This window comes from Panthera pardus, unplaced genomic scaffold (assembly GCF_024362965.1).
Source record: "Panthera pardus isolate Hobbes unplaced genomic scaffold, ASM2436296v1 HiC_scaffold_10, whole genome shotgun sequence".
In the NCBI taxonomy this organism is placed as follows: Eukaryota; Metazoa; Chordata; class Mammalia; order Carnivora; family Felidae; genus Panthera; species Panthera pardus.
The window spans coordinates 25,248,604-25,270,382 of record NW_026526655.1 but is presented as its reverse complement, the minus strand read 5'-3'; the positions used below and the strand labels follow the sequence as shown (position 1 = coordinate 25,270,382).

Sequence of the window (21,779 nt, the reverse complement as noted above, 5' to 3'; positions counted from 1 at the left end):
TACAGGACAGCATCTTAGGAATCTGTGCAAGAAAACACACGAGGATAGGGGACTCAGGTCCTTTTTTCCAAAAGTAAGAAATACTAAATATTAAACATAGGATTCTCTCCTCCTATCCCCAGCATCATCTAAGAACAAATGCTAAGTCTTTTATAGCTGAGATTCAAAAATAGAATATTTTTAAAATAACATCATTAAGGCATTCTAACTATGAATGTAAGTGCCTTTCCTTATTGCCTTCATATCAAATATATTCAAAATAACACAGAATGCACATTCTTACTGTATGCTACACAGTGTTTTAAGCAGAGAATATTACCTTAGTCTCATAATTACTCCATTAAATAACTACTTTTATTATCCCCATTTTCAGGAGACTCAAGAGATTAACTTATTTAAGGCCACACAGCTGACAAGTGGTGGGTCTGGAAATAGAACCCATTCAGACTGGTTCTAGAGTCTGTATGCTCAACACAAGGTAGTGCCAAATTACACATTTTAAATTCCTAATTTTGTGGCTTCTGGATGGCTCAGTCAGTTAAGCGTCCAACTCTTGACTTCTGGCTCAGGCCGTGACTTCACAGTTCATGGGTTTAAGCCCCACACTCAGGTCCTGGGCTGAAGGCTCAGAGCCTGTTTGGGATTCTCTGTCTCTCTCACTCTCTCTCTCTCACTCTGTCTCTGCACCCCCTCCTTATGTGCACTTTCTCTCAAAACAAATGAATAAACTTATTTTTTTTTAATCCTAATTTATAGTGGTACTTGTGATCAGTATCTACACTGCATAATTGTTCACAGAACAGTTGAGATTGCTTTATCAAAATAACTTATAATTAAAACATTAGTTCAAAAAAATCCCCCAAAGTTGAAAGACTATCTAGTTCTTTCCCAGAAAATGTAACATACATGCTGATGAGAAGGCAATAAAAAAAAATTCTCATGAAGACAATGAAAAGTATTATTCATGATAGAACCTTTTCTTTTATGGGATTAATGATGAGACACCACTGTCTCATGGTGTCAGATGTCTTGCTCCTGGATGCTCTCCATATTCAGAAGTGCTGTTGAGGACAGCAAGGGGCTTTAAGCTGCAGTGATGTGTATGTGTTTGGAGAGGCAGGTGCTGAATGGCTTAAAGACCTTGCTCAGGCACCAGAGTTCCCTGGTTAGAACACAGGCATTTCAACCTACCGTTTTGTCCATTAGGAGTTAACTTCCCCTATTTTCCTCATCTATAAATTGGGAGAATAATGAGCCATACCTACTAGAGTTTCAGTAAATATTCAATAGCACAATGTGCCTAAAGCACCAAGCAGATGCCAAGTGTATAAGACATGCTTTATCCACATAGACTCAGTCATTATTGGTGTTACCAGGAAGTTCCGTCATTCTAAACTCACATACACTTTTTAGAGTCTGCTAAGTTGTCTTAAAAACTGCTTGCCCAACATGTTAGCAACAAGTATGAAAGAAGGGATTCTCATCATTATTTCTATCCTGGATTCATAAAGCACCAGGAAGGCATATGGTATTATATAAACATTAAATAATAATATATCCTGCTCTGCTTCCAAATTAAATCAAGTTCCAAATACAGCATTTGCAAAGTTAATATGGCTACCCATAAGAGTCAAACAATTTTGGTGTTTAAATTTCTGTCTCCTATGACATAAGGTTTTGTAGAATGACATACCAAAGGAAAAATGGAAATAAAACTGGGAATAGGGGTAAAATTTGTTAAAAATATTTTCTCCCTTATATACAAAAACACAGATTAGTTGTTCAACTATTTATGTGTTAGCTGTGTGCATTTAATCAAGTAACTTACATTCTCTGCGATTTTATCTGTGAAATGAAAATCATGATACTTCATAGGTTTGTGATGAGACAAATTAATTAATGAATAAAATATAGAGTAGTGGTTTGCACAGAGTAAGAGCTGCTTGATGTTAGCTATAATTATTATTTTACTATGTATTGTTGTATTTTCTACAGGTATGTTATAACACAAATATAGATAAGTTACTTTACAGTTTTACCCCCAACCCCCCCAACTTTATCAGTGAAAAAAACAAAGTGGGTATTGAAGTAATTATGATGCTATCTTACTTTCCTGAGCCACTCTTGGTAACAATTGAAAGCAAAGAAGACAAAGCCTCTAAGTTACTGGAATAACTATTTGTGAAATACTTGTGTTTACTCAGACCATATTACTCATATTTTACAGAAATTTTTAAAACAATTCTCTGTTTTGAGGCTTTCAACCTATACGTAATAAAAACAAATTGCCTTTAAGCACTTCATGTTCTAGGAGCTGAGCCAAGGAAGTTGCATTGGACTATTTTATTTAATCTTTGCAAGCCACTATGAGGAAGTATATTAATTTTTTATTGCTGTATCTAATTACCACAGATTTAATGGCTTACAACAATACAAATTTATTTTCTTACAGTTGTGGATGTCAGAAGTCCTGAATTGGTTTGTAAACTGGAATAAAATCAAGATGTGGCAGGCCTGAACATTGTAGGGAGAATCTATTTCCTTTCTAGAGGTAGATTCTATTTTCCAGCATGTGGTCCCCTTCCCTGTCTTCAAAGCACATCACTCCAGCTTTGCTCCCATCTTTATATCTTCACTCACTCTGATCCTTCTGCCTCCCACTTATAAGAATTCTTAGATTACATTGGGCCCACCTTGGTGATCCAGGATAATCTCTTCATCTCAAAATCCTTAATTTAATAACATTCACAATTCCCTTCTAACATGTGAAGTAACATATTCACAGATGCCGTGGATGGGATATAACATATTTCAGGGTAGGGAGTTTCAGCCTACCAGAAGTAGCTACAATTATGCTCATTTTGCAAATAAGAAAAAAAGGTAGTACTGAGAACAAACTGAGGGCTGACGGGGGGTGGGAGGGAGGGGAGGGTGGGTGATGGGTATTGAAGAGGGCACCTGTTGGGATGAGCACTGGATGTTGTATGGAAACCAATTGACAATAAATTTCATATATTTTTTTAAAAAGTGGGTACCATCATATTAATGCAGGTCCTTCAGATCCTAATGCTGTTTCCACTATACAATTGTGCCCCCAAAGTAGAAAAAAAAAGATGAAGGAAGGGTTCTCTCTTTATGGGTTTTTCCCATAAAGATTTTTTCAAATTCTTCATGAGTTAAAAGTATTTATTAAATGTTTATTGAATGGCTACTATACCAATTTTCAGTGCTGGGAAGAAATATGAATCAGACTGAGTCAGTAGCTAGGTCATTACAAATCTTCCCATATATTTAAATACCCAAAACTCTTCACTCTATATTGAGAGTCGCAACCAAATTCAACCACCTAGTCGAAAGCTCCGGTTTCATGTTGTATAAACCTCTGCAATTTGCCATGTCTGGAACTGAACTCTCAAATTTTTTTCTACAATTCTGTTCAAATCTCAGCCTTCACCAACTCAGGAAAGAGCACCACCATACACCCCAACAACTTATCATATTCAGAACCCTATATTTGTCTAAAAAATATATCTTAATCCTATTTACTTCTCCTTACTTTCACTACCCCCAGACTTCTGACTGGTATCTTCATTTTCATTTTTGGATTGCCTTGATTTCAGCTCCATATATAAACTGGCAATGTCCCATTAGAACGTAAAATACTTCAATATCTACTGTTTTTATAATAAAATGCAAACCTTTCATGCTACACAGGGTTACCACATCCCTTGTTCTGTTTAACACATTTGTGTGTCTGTTGCCTTCGCGTAACTAGTGATAGAGCCTTCTTTCACTCTTAAAAATGTTCCAGCTGGATGATACATTACATGGTCACCATATCTATACAGCTCTTGTGGAATCTTTCCTCTGCCTAAATTTTCATCCCATAGCCAAATATTCTCCCTCAGGATTCAATGGTGTCTACCTTAAGTGTGCTCTGTAATTATTTTTCGTCAAAATGTGAACCCAAGCATTAAGTATAATACTATACTTAATTGTTTTATCTGTTGGCTATTCTGGCCATTAGGGTATACAAAGACAACCAGGCCCATGTCCACGTTGTTTGCCCCTAGACAATTCAGGCAGCATAGTACCTGATACATGGAAGGTGTCTATAGATGTTTATTAAAAGATTAATGACTAAAGAAACTTGCCATACAGTCAATCATATAAACTACATTGTATAAAACTTGAATAATAAAAATGTGTTCAAGATACCAATGACCAAACAAATGCAGAAATTGCTTCTGTTTGGAGAAAAAGGTTGAGTAGGGAAGGTTCTGTAAGCAGAGGAACCCAATCAGCATTGATGGATGAAAGGACCATCGTATGTGATCAAGAAGCTATGAGGAAAGATTTCTAAGCAGAAAGGATGGCATTCACAAAGGCAAAATGGTTTAAAACAGTGCAATTATTCAGGGAACTCAAAGTAGTTTCTATTATTAGAGTGTACAGCTTTGCATAAATGATATATTGATGTCATGAATCTCTAAGGACAAAACCTAAATTATGAAGAATACTGCGGGAAACATAGAAAACAGCGAAGAAATTTGAAACTTAGTTTTATTCTCATTTATACTGCTAGAATGATTTGAGAATTTCTATTGCATGTTTAGCTCACCTTATAATTTATTGGAGTTCTTAGGTAAGTAAGTAAATCAATTTTTGAAGAGTTGTGTTTCAAACTTCATTACTGTAAAAAATTCTCTAAGTTGTCAGTTCAACATGTAATAGTAACAAAAATATAATACATGGTCCATAATGAAACTATAATGGAATTTATGGTATGAAAACTAAACTGGACCGTCCCTTTAGATAATTTTTTGGAATTTTAAGAATTACCTCAAATTTCTACTCTAGGAAATGAATTTTTATTCATTCATAGGCTGTAAAAAGAAATAGACTAGAATTACTAAATTAACACTTTGGCATCTATCTAATACAAATGCAAAGACGAACACATCTATAGAATTAACTGAACATTAGGTCAATTTGTGATGTAAATAGAGGTTTAAATAGAGAATTAAAACTCATTTCACATCTATTTATCTCGGAGAAAATTTTCAAGAAACATTCTTGGTATAGGTGATCATAAATGGGTTATTTGAATGTAAAACATGGACACCAGAAATTTCACACCAGTGGACTGCAAGGCATAAATGCTTTTTTTCGTTTCTAGAACACTTCAGCAGCTTGAGCCAAGATTTAAATTTGGAGAAGTCACATAAAAAAAAAAAAAATCCAGAATTTTGGCCCCTTGGAAACACTGGAAGAACACATAACAATGGTGGAAAAAAACGTAGTCCTTTCAGAGGGCAATGGTGTTCTCTAGGTCACCACAGAGCCCCCACCCCATCACCTCAGGTCCTGAGATCCATGCCACTTCCTTATGCACGTTACATGCCCGAGACGGTGTGCCAGGCTGAAAAACCCCAACCATTAAAGACTAACTGAGAATTATCAAAATGTCTAGGAGGATATTTAGAACTTGATCATTTCTAATATTGAGAATTAAATGTACATACTATCTTAATAAAGTTGTCTATAATGGGATAATGCTTATATTCAATCTTTTCTTTCTTGGATTTTGTTTGTTAATTAAACTATATCAAAACAAACGAAAAGCTAAACAAATTTGGTAGAACATTTTTTTTCTTCTGATCAGTAATCTATTTGTTTTGGCATCTGGTTAACATAACACAAATAGCAGTAAAACTTCCCCAAATATATAAGTATATCATGTGTTTGATCTGTGATTTGAATGCAAATACTTCCCTACATCTTTCAATATAGCACAAGTAATTTGTTTTATTTAAATATACTGAAAGACCTGACATATTTTCAGTATCCATACTATTCTAGATTAGGAGATAAGAGAGGAGAGTCATTGCCATCAAAAGTGATGGGAACTTACCTTAGCTATTTGGACACACCAGTTAAGCAGTAGCTGGGATCCAATGTTATCCTTATGTTCATGTACATAATCCAACAGGCAGCCATGGGGCATAAGCTGTGTAACCAGTTGAATGGTTGGGCTCAGACACACACCCAATAACCGGACTAAGTGTGGATGGTCCATACTTGCCATGATCAAAGCTTCCTATTAAAAAAAAAAAAATAATGTAATTTCAACTCAAATTCCTTTATAGCACTCACTATATTAATGGTGCTGATAATAATTTTGAAAATGTACTCTCATTCAATGGAATCCATTAAAAATGAAAAGGCATTATTGCAGCTATTATATTTTTAAAGTGATTTAATTCAAGTAAATTTAAGTGAAAAAACAAGGAATATACATTTATTAAGATGGACAATGTTATAAAATTAAATGAATATAAAATTACTATTAGTGTTTTGTCTTTTGTAGTATGAACAATATTTGATTTTGCTAAGTAAGTTGATATTGAATCTTGACTTATACCATGGATTTTTAACTTTTGATCTTGGTTCTGGAGTACAATAATCCATACAAATGTAATTATTTGTACATAGTACAAGGCGAACCAAAGGTAAGTCATCTGTTATTAGTGTGGAGTCAGATAGAATACACAGGTATAATTTAATAAATTATAAATATCAAAACTTAAACAATTACAAGCACTATGCCCATTGGGGATTTATGTAGAAAAATAAACCTTTAAATTTGCTCCATACATTTGCCTTTATTCAATTCTACTTCATTTCCAAATTTATAAGTCGTGTATTAGTTATAGAATCATAAAATATAATAGCTGAGTGAGACCATGAAAACTTGTCTACTCCAACTTTATCATTTCATGAAATGAGAAAATAGCTCTAATTTCTTTATCATAATCATGTCATTCTTGTTTAATGAAGATTGGACATATGATAGTCATTTAGTGCATCTTAAAGTTACTCTCCAATAAAGTTATTTTAAGTATCTTTACTATAATTTAAAACAAATAGGACCTTCCATGCATGTGCACACACACATGCACACACACACACAAGGGGGATGGCACAGATGTGACAATTTATTATCAATTAGTGTACCTACTTTGAGGCTATGAGAATGTTTATATTAGCATTCTTGTATATCTTCTGTGCCTTTGAAATTTTTCAAGACTAAAAATGGAGGACAGAAAGCTCTACTGATCTATTATTTAAGATGACATGGAAAATCGAATAAACAAATTATTTCCATTCCCTCTCATTTCCACTACATTAACAATAAGGGCATTAATAAAGAGGCAGAAACCAACAATCATAGAAAGGAGGCAATAAAGATAGAATACAGAGTAGAATGTGGCTTAATAGTAGTAACTAAATTAACAGACATAAGACATCCGAAGCTTAATGTAGCAGGTAGGGAAACTGAGAAGAAATCCAATTTACACCACATGTGTCACCACCGAAGGCTCAAGTAGTGTTAGTGCCTCAAATCTGTGCAAATGGAACAGGGAGGAGAAACTGACTTCAGTAGGACCGTTTCAAAGTGTATTTTGGAGGCACTTAAGACGGCAGATCTCCTCCTCTCTTTCGTCTTTGGGAGAAGCTAAATCAAAAGGATTGTGGACTATGGCTATTAGGCAAAATAGAAAGAGAAGTACTCTGGTGAAAATAATAAGATTATGTAAATTTATATATAGGGAAAATTGGGGCCCCTTCTACTTCCTCTTCCCAAATGGAGCTGTGACTTCGAAATTCTGAAACTTAAATTGTTTAAACCTCAAATTCCAAAGCCAGCAAAAATTCAACCAAGGTAGTGGATATATACACATGTTCAACCATGCTTGTTCTTAAAGAAACTTCTCTCAGATGCCTCCTTTCTCTGTTAGCTGTGCTCACTAAATAAGAGGGAGCAATTAAAAGAGTACATTGAATTGAGGAAACAGAATAACGACAGTGAAGGGATATTCCAGAATAAAAGCTGTTCAAGAGACCGAGATAGCAGTCAGTCCAGACTTGAGTGGGCATATTGCTCTGGAAAAGGTGATCCAAGAAGATGGAGATGATAGAATACCTAATGACTTTAAAATACATGAAGAGCATATATATTTATCAGAAACCGAAATTCAAATTAGTGATCAATGCACAGAAAACTAGGCAAAAATAAAATGAAGCAATTGATTTGGTAAAACACAAAGATATCCATGAAAAAGAAAATCATTGTACTCGCCATAGAGCATGGCAGGGAATAGTTGTAGACACATAATGACATAAGTACAAATGCTGATATATGCAGACATCACATAACTATATTGAAAACTGAAGGGAAGGGAGGTGTACCTCTGCAAAGGGTGATAGGAAGAAAGTGAAAGGTACATTCCTGTTGTTCCTAGTGACAAGTTAGCATATGATGCATAAAATGGAAAAATCAAGAGTTGACAGTGTTAGCATATTATTTAGATATAGAGTTAAGTGAAAAAATAAATTGCTGAGAAGCTGAAAGTGATTGTTTTGGGCTGTGGAAAATGAGAAGGAAAAGGAATGGAGGGTCACTCTAGAATTCTGTCTTTTACTATTCGCCTTGTAGAAGTATTTGACTTACTATTATTACTTTACAGCTATTTGAGAAGACATTAACTTTAAAAAAATTTTTTTAATGTTTGTTTATTTCTGAGACAGAAAGAGACAGAGCATGAGTGGGGGAGGGTCAGAGAGAGAGGGAGACACAGAATCTGAAGCAGGCTCCAGACTCTGAGCTGTCAGCACAGAGCTCGATGCGGGGTTCGAACTCACACACCATGAGATCACGACCGGAGCTGAAGTCAGTCATTCAACAGACTGAGCCACCCAGGCGCCCCAAGACATTATTAACTTTTAAACTCCACTGCTACTTTAGCGGTGTTGAATTCAGCTGAGTCTAAAGATGATTCACGATTACGTGTTTATCTGATGGAGTATATGAATTTACTGGATCTAGCTAGGTTCTTAGTCAAGTATAATGTTTTACTTTTATGAGTGAGGAACAGTGGGGCAGAATAGGCACCTGTCTTTGAGAAAGAAGATATATAAGGCCAAACAGAAAAAAAAAAATAAGCTGATAAAATACTATCAGCCCAACTCAAAAGACTGTTTTGAGTCTTTGTGGGCAGAAGCAGAAATTGCTGTTTTCCAGATGGCTTCTGAGTAGATGCTGACATTCCTCCTTCCTCAGTAGCCCCAGGCAACCAGAAGCATAGAACAGGGGAGGATACCGGTTTCTATGTTTCCTTGCTGAGCCTGTCACCACAGCAATGCCTTGAGGACTAGCAGCCCAGAGAGCACTGAGTAGTTTATAGGTACGTATGAGACACTCAGCAACTGCCCGAACTATTTGGGGAAATTTCTCTGGTGGCTGGAGTTTCTGCATAATGAGCAGGGCCAGAAATTTGAGTCATTACTATGAATATGGCCAAAAAAGTAGAAACATTTTGGTTTCACTTACTGTATATTTTAAACATTGGAAAACATTTGAAACATTAGTAAACATTTGAAATAAAGGAAATCAATGTAGTTATAAGGAGAATACAGATAGGAATGTTAGCAAGTAATATTACCTATTATTTAATCCAGTATTGTTATTCATTAATTAAATATTAACATTAATATTGAAAGTGTAAACCACAGGGTTCCTTCACTGAATTATGATATGCACACATATAAATATACACATATACACCAACAAATAAGCAGAACATGTAATCAAATTAAATAGCAAATTTAATCAAGCACAAAATTAGATATTATCTAATTACATTAAATTTATATTGATTGCATTTTCTCTATTTCTCTTCTAGTGGCTTTCAGTCTTTCATGAGCATGAGTTGCCTAGGTTTGTCATTACAAGTAGTTATCCTGGTCCCACTCCCAGATAATCCAGTCTAGAAATTGATCATAAAGCTGCATTTGTAGCAAGCTCTCCAGGTGAAGCTACTGTAGGAAACAGGGAAATTGAGGACCTCTGAAACATTGCCAAGAAATGTATCTAGAATCCATTGCAAAAGTAGTAACTTGCAACTGTGGTTTGATCCTCATTATAAGCCTAGTAGCAGTCAAAGGAGGCAGTGATTCTCAGCTATAAAAGGAGAAAACCAAGGCTGGTGGGCTTACTGCCTCAGGTCTTATGATAACTGGCAGATCAGGGTTAAGACTCCTGATATCTGATTCTTAGTGCAGTGCTATTTCTTCTGATACTGTACTTTTAAATTTTCACTTCCATCAGCACCTCTCACTGTAGATGCTTATCTTGTTAAGAGGAAGACAGCTCCAAACACCTGATATCAGTCGTACCTGAAGAATTGGGTCAAATTATACCTAAGTTCCTGAAGAAACACTAAAATCAACCAACAAATTCGCACTAACAGGTAAACTGCCATTGCACACAATGCGCTTTCAGAAAGCATGAGGAAGAAAATGATGAAGTTTAAGGTAAAAGAACAATTTCGAGGTTATTTTAGGCTTCTTTTTCAGGATAAAATGTATAAACAATGTTTTTTCTTTTACAACTCAAGGAGTAATGATAATTTCATTCTACATATGCATGCAAAAAGTTTACATCAGAAGAGTGTAAAAAAGTCACATGAAAGTTTTCTTTTAAAAAAAATCTATTAGTAAGTCCTGGCAAAAAAGCTGGGGTTGTATTAAGGAAAATTGCTCATCACACTACAAAGAGTATTTGAAACCAAATTGCAGAGTATTTGCATAATAGTTCTCTTTTTTTTGAGAAAGAAAAGATGAACAAGACACTAATTGTAGGTTTTATTTTTTTCATAAAGGAAATAGCAGATGGCTTTTTTGGGGGATAGGAAAAGAGATAAAGAAAAGAGAATGTGGATTCATTTAGAGTGATGAGTGGGATAGAAAGGGAAAAAATTCCAATATTTTAATAATGGAGTGTTGGGCTTCAATAAATTGCTCTGTGTTGAAGTTAATAATGTCCCCTGTTACCTATCTCTGTGTGGGGCCTATGGAAGCAATTTTGGAATCTTTGCTGCTGTCACTAGAAAATCTCACCGAAGGCCACTGGAATAAATACAAGTTGACAGGTGCATTATCTATTTTTTCAGAAATAAAATTAGTTTCTGTCTTTGTTTTCCCTTTTGCTTTATAATGTTTTTTTTTGTAGGTGAATTAGAATTTTCTCATGGACAGAGGGGAAGAATGTAACAGGTGCTACAGTGAAAACTCTAAAGCAAGAACATTTTTCTTTATAATGAAGTCTGGTTTGAATAAGGACTTTTTTTTAAACTATCAAAGGACGACCAGGGCATAGACAAAAAGCTCTGAAGCATGTGTGACATTATTCTCTTGCCTATGCTATTTGTATCTCTATTTGTGTCTGAAGGGAAGACATTTCTGTACAATAATGAAAGTAAGCAATACCATTTGTCATATTAAGGTATCATTTTGCCCAGCCTTCAGATGTTTATACCTTGCCACTTAAACTTGTTTTCTCACTCATGTTGGTTAGTGGTTTTACAAAAAGAAAAAAGGAAAAAAAACATATGGCCAGTGAAAACTTACGGGCTATTTTTTTTAATGTTAACTTCAGCCAAGCTTTCACTGTTTCATTATGTCTATGGACCATTACTTCAATACCCTCCAGCTGAAAATGGGTAAAATCTCATTGTATCAGGGATAAGGAAGATAAAAAGGAAGATGGAGGAAAAGAAAAGATAAACAATTAATGTAGACATAAAACCACGTTTAATGCAACAGTCAGCGGATTTGTGACTGCTTGGCACAAACTCCTCTCCTAAAGATAGTGAGGATGATGGTGATGAAGAAACCAGAGAAAATAATGATGACAGCAGTGATGAAAAGTGAAATAAAATTATCGGTCCATAATAATGTTTTACAAACATGTATTGCTGCAGATGGTATCTAGATAATAAAATAAATGAAATCCACATCTGTTTCCTCAACATCTAAAATAAATACTAATTTACTTGTGTGAGTAGGTGAGTGGCAATTAGAGTGAATTAATATGCCATTGAATCTAAGTTTCTCCACATTGCTCAGTGGCCTCAGCACTCTTTTCTAATCTCTGCTATCCTTTTTATAGTTTTACATTATTTTATCCTAATAAAAATTAGGATCCTTCTAACTTTTGCTGTCAAAATGTTCCATTTCCATACTCCACCATTCACCCATTGAGTAGCTGGATCTTAGATTTAGATATTACTTAACAGTGCTGCACAATGTAGAACTTCATGAATAATTCTATACTAGGTAGATTTCCACGTTCTGGCTGTTTCCTACCTTCCCGTACCCTTATTTACATTGAATTTCCCCTCATCCTTATTACATTTTCCTATCCCTTTGTTAGACATTTACTCATGTTAATGTATTTACATGACTTAAAAGTATTTATTGAGGACCTACAATGTGCTTGCCACTGTTACTGCAGTTGGGTCTGCAACACCATATCTATTCTCGTGAAGCTTTCAGTCTACTGGGAGAGAAAGCCAATACACAGGAAAAACAAATAAATATAAAACAGATGTATAAGTAATTATAAATCATTTAAACAGTATGGACAAAATAAATAGAACATTGTAATAGATAATAGAACAGTGGTTGCAGAGCCACTTCAAATAAGGGTAGTCAGGAAATGTGTCCTGAGATCTGAAATATGAGAAGCAGCCAGGTGGACAAATATAAGAGCCTAAGAATCTGGCAAATTTGGGAAGCTCTGACAAGACTCAAGGGTCTGGAATTTAGCAAGAGTTGTGATAGCAATGAGATAAAATTAGAAATGCAAATAGGGGCCAGATCATGAAAGGTTTTGCAGTAGCGGGAAGAAGACTGGATTTAATCATAATTTTTTTCATGTCTGCTTTCTGTTATGCTTCATTTGCTCCTCTCTCAGCCTGAACTCCAGTGTTGACTATTATAATAAAGCATTTACCATCATCATATATTTTTCCCCTTCATATTCCCATTTTGCCACTCTTTGGCCAGAGGTAACTCCCACCATCTGAATTCTCAAACTTTCAAATGTTGTTAGAGAAAGGCATAAGTCCATGGAGATTTGTCCTCAATCTCCTCATTTTATCTTCTAAAAATAGTCCTTTGGTATATTTTTAAATTTCTTATTGACTCTATTACATTTATTATGATGTGTATCTCTGGGCAGGAAAAAAAAACAATACAAACAACAAAACAACATTTCACCTTTCATAGTATTTATATTATATATATTATATTATATTATATTATATTATATTATATTATATTATATTATATTATTATAGTATGTTATAGTATATTATTATTAAATTATAATTTATTATATTTAGTATTTATAATGTGTACCTGACATCATCCCGTTTTGTTCCCATGAATGATTCTGCCACTGTTTATCTCTAGTACAAACTCATCTTCACTCCATATTAGAAACTTCACTGTATACTTAGATATCCTCTATGCTAAAAGTGAAAGTTCCTTAAATTTTCCACTTCTTTACTTTGGGAGTATTTGCTATTTTCACTTTGTCTATTTCTACATTTTATAGTCATTTACTAGGGCTCTAGTTTTTCTACCACTTACTATATTCTTAGTATTCAAATCATTCTTGAAGAAAGCACCAATAACCTCCTTTTTCCCAGTCAATGGGTTAATTCTCCCATTTTTCATTTTTACATTTTCCTGAGCTTCTGCACTGTTTTATCTCACTGACAATGCTACTTTTTGAAAGCCCTCCTGTGGCTGATGTTAATATTTTATTCTATCCTAAATCTTCAGTCTGAGTGCTCTTATTACAATTATTGGTACCTGCTTTTTCCTTCCATACCTTAAATGTCAAAATGCAACTGTGATTTTGTCCCTAACATTCTCTGCTTTCATCTATAATCTCTGGCATCTATAATTTTATAACTTTAAGGAATTTGACAGAGTTATCAAAAATACATGGTGTCTGGTATAAAATTGTGTAGTTTTCATGATTTGATTTAGTTTGAAACTCTAAATAGCATTGCTATTTACAAGATAGAAAAACAAAACAAAACAAAACAAAACAAAATTCATTACAATCATATCCAAAATATCTTTGCAAAATACCTGTCTAAAATATTCCAAACATAATGGGGCGCCTGAGTGGCTCTGTTGGCTAAGCGTCCAATTCCAGCTCAGGTCATGATCTCACAATTCGTGAGTTAAAGCCCGCATTGGGCTCTTCTGCTATCAGCACAGAGCCTGCTTTAGATCCTGTCTCCCTCTCTCTCTGCCCTTCCCCTGCTCATTCATTCTCTTTCCTTGTCTGTCTCTCTCTCTCAAAAATAAACATTTAAGAATTTTTAATAAAATTAAAATTTATAAAAAAATACACCGTGCCCATATTCTAAGCTTTCTTTTCCATTACTGCAATTTCATCTGTCATCTCTGAGAAGGAACAAATAGCTCTTTATAAATGTATATCTCCTATTTAATTTTTATTATTTGTTAAATCTTCCACCTTTGATGATTATTCTGAAAGCAGTAATATTATTTGATCATATTCATTAGTCCATTACCAAATTCTTGTAGAGCATATGACTCATAGTAAGGAAACAATATAATTTTCTTAACAAATGAACAGAATCATTATTATATTTTTTTATATTCTTCCCCTCTCACCCTACATCATTCCAGGAATCAACCCACTGTTCAAATGTTTTCTGGTCATCTTGACATAAATTTCCTACAGACCTCAAATTTAAGGTACAAAGTAAATTTCTTAATAAGAGCTTATCTGCTAACTGCTAATATTGTATATTTCAGAAACATTTTCTAATTTGGTTTTCAAATATTCAATTCCTATTTGGCATTCTATCCCCATTGTTTTCCATTCTACTCATAGTGAACATTTTGCAAAGTTCTATTGTTTATTCTATTGGAGTTTAAATATACATTGTTCTATGTATTTTCATTCTGACACCCACTTAAGTTCAGACTCTCATCACTACTCTAAAAAGAATGCAGATTTCTTTTCATCACCTCCAGCCTATTTTAGTTATTACCTATAAAAAATTATAGGCATTTTTGTGGTGTCACATAGAGAGTTTTAACATTGCGTGTATTTAATAAATATTTGTTGAATTAAATTTGACATGTTGAAAATTATAATAAATTTTGTAATAAAGAAGCTTCGACTTTGCTTCCAGCTATGATACTAATGATCTGTGGGACTGGCCTGCTATTTTTCTTTGCCCCTCCATATCCAATCTCCATCCTACTTCACTTTTCCATGTATCCAGTGAAATTGAACCAAACGGATGACAAGAGGTTACCTTGTCTCCTAGCTTCCATTTGGGGTCAACCAATGGAAAGCAAGAGCAGAATATTGAGAGAAGAGAGTGAGGTTAGTATTTATCCTTCACCTCCCCTTTCCTGCAGCCCCCAAAGGCCACACTGCTGTCAGTTCAAGGTAACCTTCTCCTTGTTCCTTCAGGCCTAGCAGTTCCATTACTAGTGTTGAGACACTTCAACAATCTTTGTTGGTGTTCCTCAACCCTGACCATACCTTTATTAAAACTCCTTTGCTAAACTCTCTATCATCACTCCAACTTTTTATACCATGTGAGTCCTTCTGGGATTCTGTTGATGCAGTAATTGGACAAGTCACATAACCTAACATTTATTTGTAAAATGACAGATTGGGTCACTGATGACAAAACATGGCATGCATGCTATACCAACACCCATTCCTCTTGCCTATGGGATATATTGCTAAACAAACACTGTAGATGAATCCTAAAGTATGTCCAAATTCTAATCCCAGGAACCTGTGAATATTACCTTATTTGGAAAAAAGGTCTACACAGATATGATTAAGTTAGGGATTTGGTCATGAGTATATCATCCTAGATTATCCAGGTGGGCCTTAATGCCATTACAAGTATCTTTATAAGAGAGAGGCAGAAGGAGATTAGATACAGACACAAAGAGAAGAATGCAACATGAAGAAGAAGGCAGAGATGACAGTGATGTAGCCACAAGCCAAGGAGCACCTGCAGCCACCAGGAGATAGAGGAAGCAGGGAACAGGTTTTTCCTTAGAGCTTCTTGAGGGTACACAGACCTACCAACACCTTGACTTCAGAAGTCTGACCTCCAGAAATGTGATTTAACTTTCTGTTGTTGTATGTCACCAAGTTTGTGGTCATTTGTTAGGGCAGCCACAGAAACTAATACAATTACTACAGTCTTTCCTTCCTGACTGAATGAAGATTGACAATCCTTCTCAATTCTTTAAGCAACCTAAACGAATATATTGGGATATAAAGGTTAGATTAAATAACATTGCCTTGATTTTATACATATTTTAACAATTAATGTTGCCACCAAACCTATTTAATTTGGATGTACTATATTAGTCTAATCTAAATGATGCAGGGGTGCCTGGATGGCTCAGTTGGTTGAGTGTCAGAGTCTTGATTGACAGTTTTGTGGGTTCAAGCCCTGCATTGCATGAGCCTGCTTGGAATTCTCCCTCTCTCTCTGCCCCTTGCCTGCTTGTGCTCTCTCTGCTTCTCTCAAAATAAATAAATACACTTAAAAAGAATAAAATAAATGATGCAGATTCTTTTAATTTATTTACAAATTAACATATATGTATAATAGCTAAATTATATAGTATAGGAAAAGAACTTATAATGTCTAGTGGGCTCTAAAAGTTTAGTTATTATTACATTAATATTAAATCAATTGTATCAGTAAGTTATGTTATTGTTGAGTAGTAAAGGCATGGCCAACAGTCTAGAAAAAAAAGCTGTAGCTTCAGGGTGACTGGTCACTTTGATCTTTTTGAGTCCCGTGGGGGATTCAGAGAAACTGATCAAAAAAACCTTTTTTTTGTTTTTTGTTTTTGTTTTTTGTTTTTTTGTTGTTGTTGTTGTTTTTTTTTTTTTTTTTTTTTTACTATTAGCAGTTTGGAAGCTATTATGTTCCTATTTAAGCCCAAGGAGAGCTAGAAACCTCTCTTCCCACCTTCAACATAAAGCAGTCAAGAAGAGTTAGGAGAAGGCCAAAAGTGGCTTATTGAGTTGCAAGAGAACTTCAAGGACTACATAAATTTGTTCTGTAACAAACAGTATCCATGATAGCAGTACTAACAGTAAATAGCAATCGGGGTTAAAGTAGATAATAGAGACCAAGAGGTACTAGTGAATGCTTGTATTTAGGGCAGAAGCACTTTATAGCCTACTGATTAATCTTAGCAAAGTTACCGAAAATGTGGCACAGACTCGTCGGTAATTCACATTTCCTAAATGATATGGAGGAACAAGCACAGGAAGGTCCAACATGAATCTTCTGGAGAGGACACTGCAATATGCTATAAAGAGTGAAAACACGGGCGCCCTGGTGGCTCAGTCGGTTAAGCGTCTGACTTCATATCATGATCTTCATGTCATGACTTCAGGTCATGATCTCTGCAGTCTGTGAGCTCGAGCCCTGTGTCGCTGACAGCTCGGAGCCTGAAGCCTGCCTCAGATTCTGTCTCCCTCTCTGTCTGCCCCTCCCCCACTCACGTTCTGTCTGTCTCTCAAAAATAAATAAATGTTAAAAAATTAAAAAAAAAAAAAAGAATGAAAGCACAAACATACCAGAACTAAATATATCATCCAAAGCCATGGAGTCTACCACCAGGGGGAAAGGAATAATTATCAACAAAATAATGATTTATTTAGGTTTATAAAGATTTCATTATATATAATGAAATCAATTATAAATGAAATTCAATTCTCTTTATAAATGAAACTCAGTTTCTCTAAGAGTTACTTAATCTATAAGACCTGTATTTAGTTTAGCTATAGCTTTTTAGGTGTTAGTAAACATTATTATCCTTCTAAAGTCACCTGTTAAAAATAAATTTAAAAAGCCATCTATTAAAGAATTCCATCAGATCATCATAATAATTGCTACTTTTTGTTGAATGGTGCCTGGCACAATGCTGATGATTTTACACATGAACTGAGTCCTCAGGACAATGTTGTCCAACAGATACTATTATGTCTAACTGATAAAGAGACAAGTTTGAGAAGGATAAGCAATTTGCCAAGATCCTAAATTTAGTAAGTAGCTAAGCTGGGATGTAAGTCTAGTTCTCATTATATTCACAGCAAAGACTCTTTCTATCATGTTATCTCTTCAAGATCTATTAATGTCTATTAGGCAACCAGGTACAACCAGAAGATTTTGTGCTCATTATCTTAGCGTCCTTACAGGAATTATCACTGATCAGATTAACCTGTTAACAGAATCTTTATGAACTGACATTCTAATAGATACTCACTAGCCATTGTTTGCATAAATCAAGTGAGTACAACTTATCCTCAACTACTTAGAATTAATCTGCCAATAATAAAATGCTAAAGAGCCTTTGCAGGAGGGGACTAACTCATGCCTTTATTCTCATTTCTGCATAGGATAACTCGTTTCTAGGAATGTTCCATCAATTATTTTTAAAATTAAATTTGACTTCCAATAGATCAGAATCTAATAATTTTGGTAATAAAACTTATTTAGTCACTTAGGATCTTATAATTTTCCATTTTGCATAATTTGGGGAATTAATACTCAATTCTATTTTCCTAGATACTGCACCTTCTTTAAAGGAAGACATCTATTGTGTTTCTAATTTGCAAGAATAATCTGTTAATTAATGACAATTATATTAAAGGTATGTAATAATAAACAACTAAATAAAATTAGGTGTTCCTTTAATACCTACTAAAATATCTCAAATATACCTCTGATAAAGGAGAAGGCTGCATTGTGTTCTTTATGATTTATTCAAGATACAATAGTGACTTTAATTACATCTTCCATTTTTTACTTTCTAGTCTCAGGCTCATATAGGATAATTCATATATAGAAATCATTTGCCCTATCATTTATTTCTTTCTTATCTCCTCTACTTTTTATAATGAACTTAATTATTATCATCAGATATATTAAATTTGAAACCATGATTTATATGCAAGTTCTTCTATTAAATATTCATGTCAATGTTATTTTAATATTCTACACTGATCCTGATGTCAAGGGCATTCAGTTAGAGGCAATAAGCAGAAAAAGTCTGCATTAATGTTATTTATGCTTTTATGTTTTTAATATAGTAGCAGTAAATGATATTACCACCCACTCAGGCAAAATGAGTTATAATGAACCCTGAAAGAAAATATATGGTGTCACAGAAGACCCCTATTGTTATTGTATTTGCTTCAGGAGGTTATGAGTCATAAGAATGTGTGGCTCTGTGGTTAGACACACACTGTGCAGGGCTTAGAAAGTGGCAGTGCAAAAAGAAGTACCTCAGAAAGAATCTCTGCAAGAAGGCATCTAATCATGATCTGGCATTTGAAACCAGCCACTGAAAATTAACCAATATTTTAGAAATGGAATGGTATCTTAGATTTCTATAATGGCGACCCTAGAAAAGGTCAACTCATGGTCATTACATACATCATCCGGGAACTCAAATAGCAGTGCAGTGCACTATAATACTTATTTTGTTACATATTACCTTATTAATGACTGTATGTAGTTTAGGAGAATTCATAGAGAATAGCTAGCCAAGCTTTCATTCATTCACCAATTTATCCCCAATATCGTCTGAGGGTTACTCTATACACTCCCCAAGGGCACAAAAATTAAAAAGACATACATTCTACTTATAAGGAGTTAATATCATAGTAGAAGTCTTTAAAATTGAGTGAAACTAAGTTATGAATATTAATAATAGTTATGATAAATATTTATGATGCAAGTTTTTTCTAATAATCCATTGAAGACAGAAGATATTGAATGCGGGAAAACAAACCTTTGTTGGGAAGACAAATATAAATGTGGATATTAGTATGTGGGAAGAACACGTTGTAAAAGAATAAATAACATGGGCCGGGTGGTATGATGAGGAAAAAGAGGTGTGGACACTGATTCATGCAAATTCTTTCCAAAGTCTGCTTGGTCTGTTACTAGTCATATGATAAGAAGCAAATCATTTACACTGTCAAAACCTCAGGTTCCTCAGCTATAAACAGCTAAAAATCAATACTGCCTGTCTCGTGTAACAATAATTTCACATAATATGTACAAAAGGGTCTAGCACAGGGGCTGGGGCATAACAGGTATACAATATAATTAGCTTCCTTTCCTTCTAAAGTTAGGAAAGTGGGAAAATCTGCATGTATCAGGAATACAGTTAGATCAGCTTTATGGGCACCCAGTACATGACGGAATAGAGTAAGGAGCAAAACTGGAAAGGCAGGCTGGTAGTAGGGCTTGGAGGAGTTTAAATAATGTCTGACATTTAGATTTTATTCTATCAAAAATGGGGATCAATTCAAAGTTTTTGCCCAAGAAACATTCAATCTAGCAGCAGGACAAATCATAGGGAAAAGGTCTGAAAACCAAGAGATTGGGAAGCTGTTGTCCATGAACGAGGTAATGGGATCCTAGCACTGACAGTGAATCCTGAGAAATCTGAAATCAAGCCCTGAATTGCCAAAGGCAGATACATTTTTAAAGCTTATGTGTTCTCATATCTGAACTGGGGTTTCCCGTGTCAACATTTTTGTTGTTGTAGTTAGTCCTTCATTAAGTAACAGAATCTTGAGGAATTTGTCTCATGGAAGGTGAAGACTTAATCTACAAGTCAAGATAAAAATGTTTCCCTCTTTTTAGTCCTCCTCCCTGCTGTGGGAAATGATTTGCATCCTACATAAGTAGACCTGTGCTTCTCATCATCTCTATTCTTATCATTCCCACAACTGGTTATGCTTTCTTCACAATCTACTTAACCTATATGGATGGCTTTCTTTTCATCAAATTCCATGTAAGTGTCGGTCAGTCTGGCTCATTGCCTTATTCATATATCCCCTGCCTAATGACTGCATAACGATTACTTTTTGACCATTCTGCTAAATAATTCTGAAAAGGGCAAAAGAATTTATGGTATTCAACATTCAGTGTACTGTCTAATACCATCGTTTTTTTGTTTTTGTTTTTGTTTTTTGTTTTTTTACACATACACACAGGGACGGCTTTCCAAAGGTGCATGCTATAACTTTTGTCTGTGGTGTCTATTAATTGTTGAGATGTCATTGTTCTATCCCCACGTATGAATATATAACAAACTCTTCGACTTTTTCTACTAATCTTTTTATCCTTTATAATATTATAGCTTCCAGAATTTCTGAAGTCCTCTTGTAAATATTATCTAATTTTAAGAATCTGATGACCATGACCTAAGTTTTCATTCTAAGAACCAGAATGAACTGAGATGGATCTACTACTAGAAACCTAAATATAAGATCATTTTGAGAGTAAAAATTAAACATTTAAAGTCACTAGTCATGATTACGAAAATTTTGGATTATTAGAAAACGTTTTTGTGGCACTTCAACTCTCAAGAGTTATTTGCTACAGTGTGTTTCATCAGAGGCACCAGAAAATTATTATTTATGATAACACTTACATAGGTTACTTACATTAAAATAATTCATATATTCAGAACAATTATTAATCAAATTTTCAAATGGTATGCAAAATCCACTTGTAAAAAATAAATTCTTCACTTTTTAGACCTTTTAATTGAAATTTATATCAATTAAAATTCACAGATGTTAAAACATGTAGTGCAGCATCATAACCTGAAATTTATTTCAATTTTAAAAATCATAGTATAGAGAAAGCAAGTATTTGAAGGTTCTTCTAAGCCAATTTCAATGATTTTTAAATGCAAACTGTGCAATTAAATTTTAGTGTGATTAAAGAAGCAATGCACTTGAGAATATCTGCAATATCAGTACAGAATTATGTGCTTTTTACCATTAAGGCATTTTTGCA

The 21,779-nt window shown here is 34.4% G+C and overlaps 1 protein-coding gene across 6 annotated transcripts in view; it reads right to left on the bottom strand.

Annotated features, from left to right (window-relative positions):
- ERBB4 (erb-b2 receptor tyrosine kinase 4) overlaps positions 1 to 21,779 on the bottom strand; it is a 1,139,239-nt gene that overhangs the window by 170,083 nt on the left and 947,377 nt on the right. For all 6 annotated transcript variants that reach the window (XM_019446103.2, XM_019446105.2, XM_019446106.2 and 3 more), the window contains one exon: positions 5,915 to 6,100. In XM_019446103.2, coding sequence (XP_019301648.2) covers positions 5,915 to 6,100 — 186 coding nt within the window. The remainder of the gene's footprint in view (positions 1 to 5,914; positions 6,101 to 21,779) is intronic.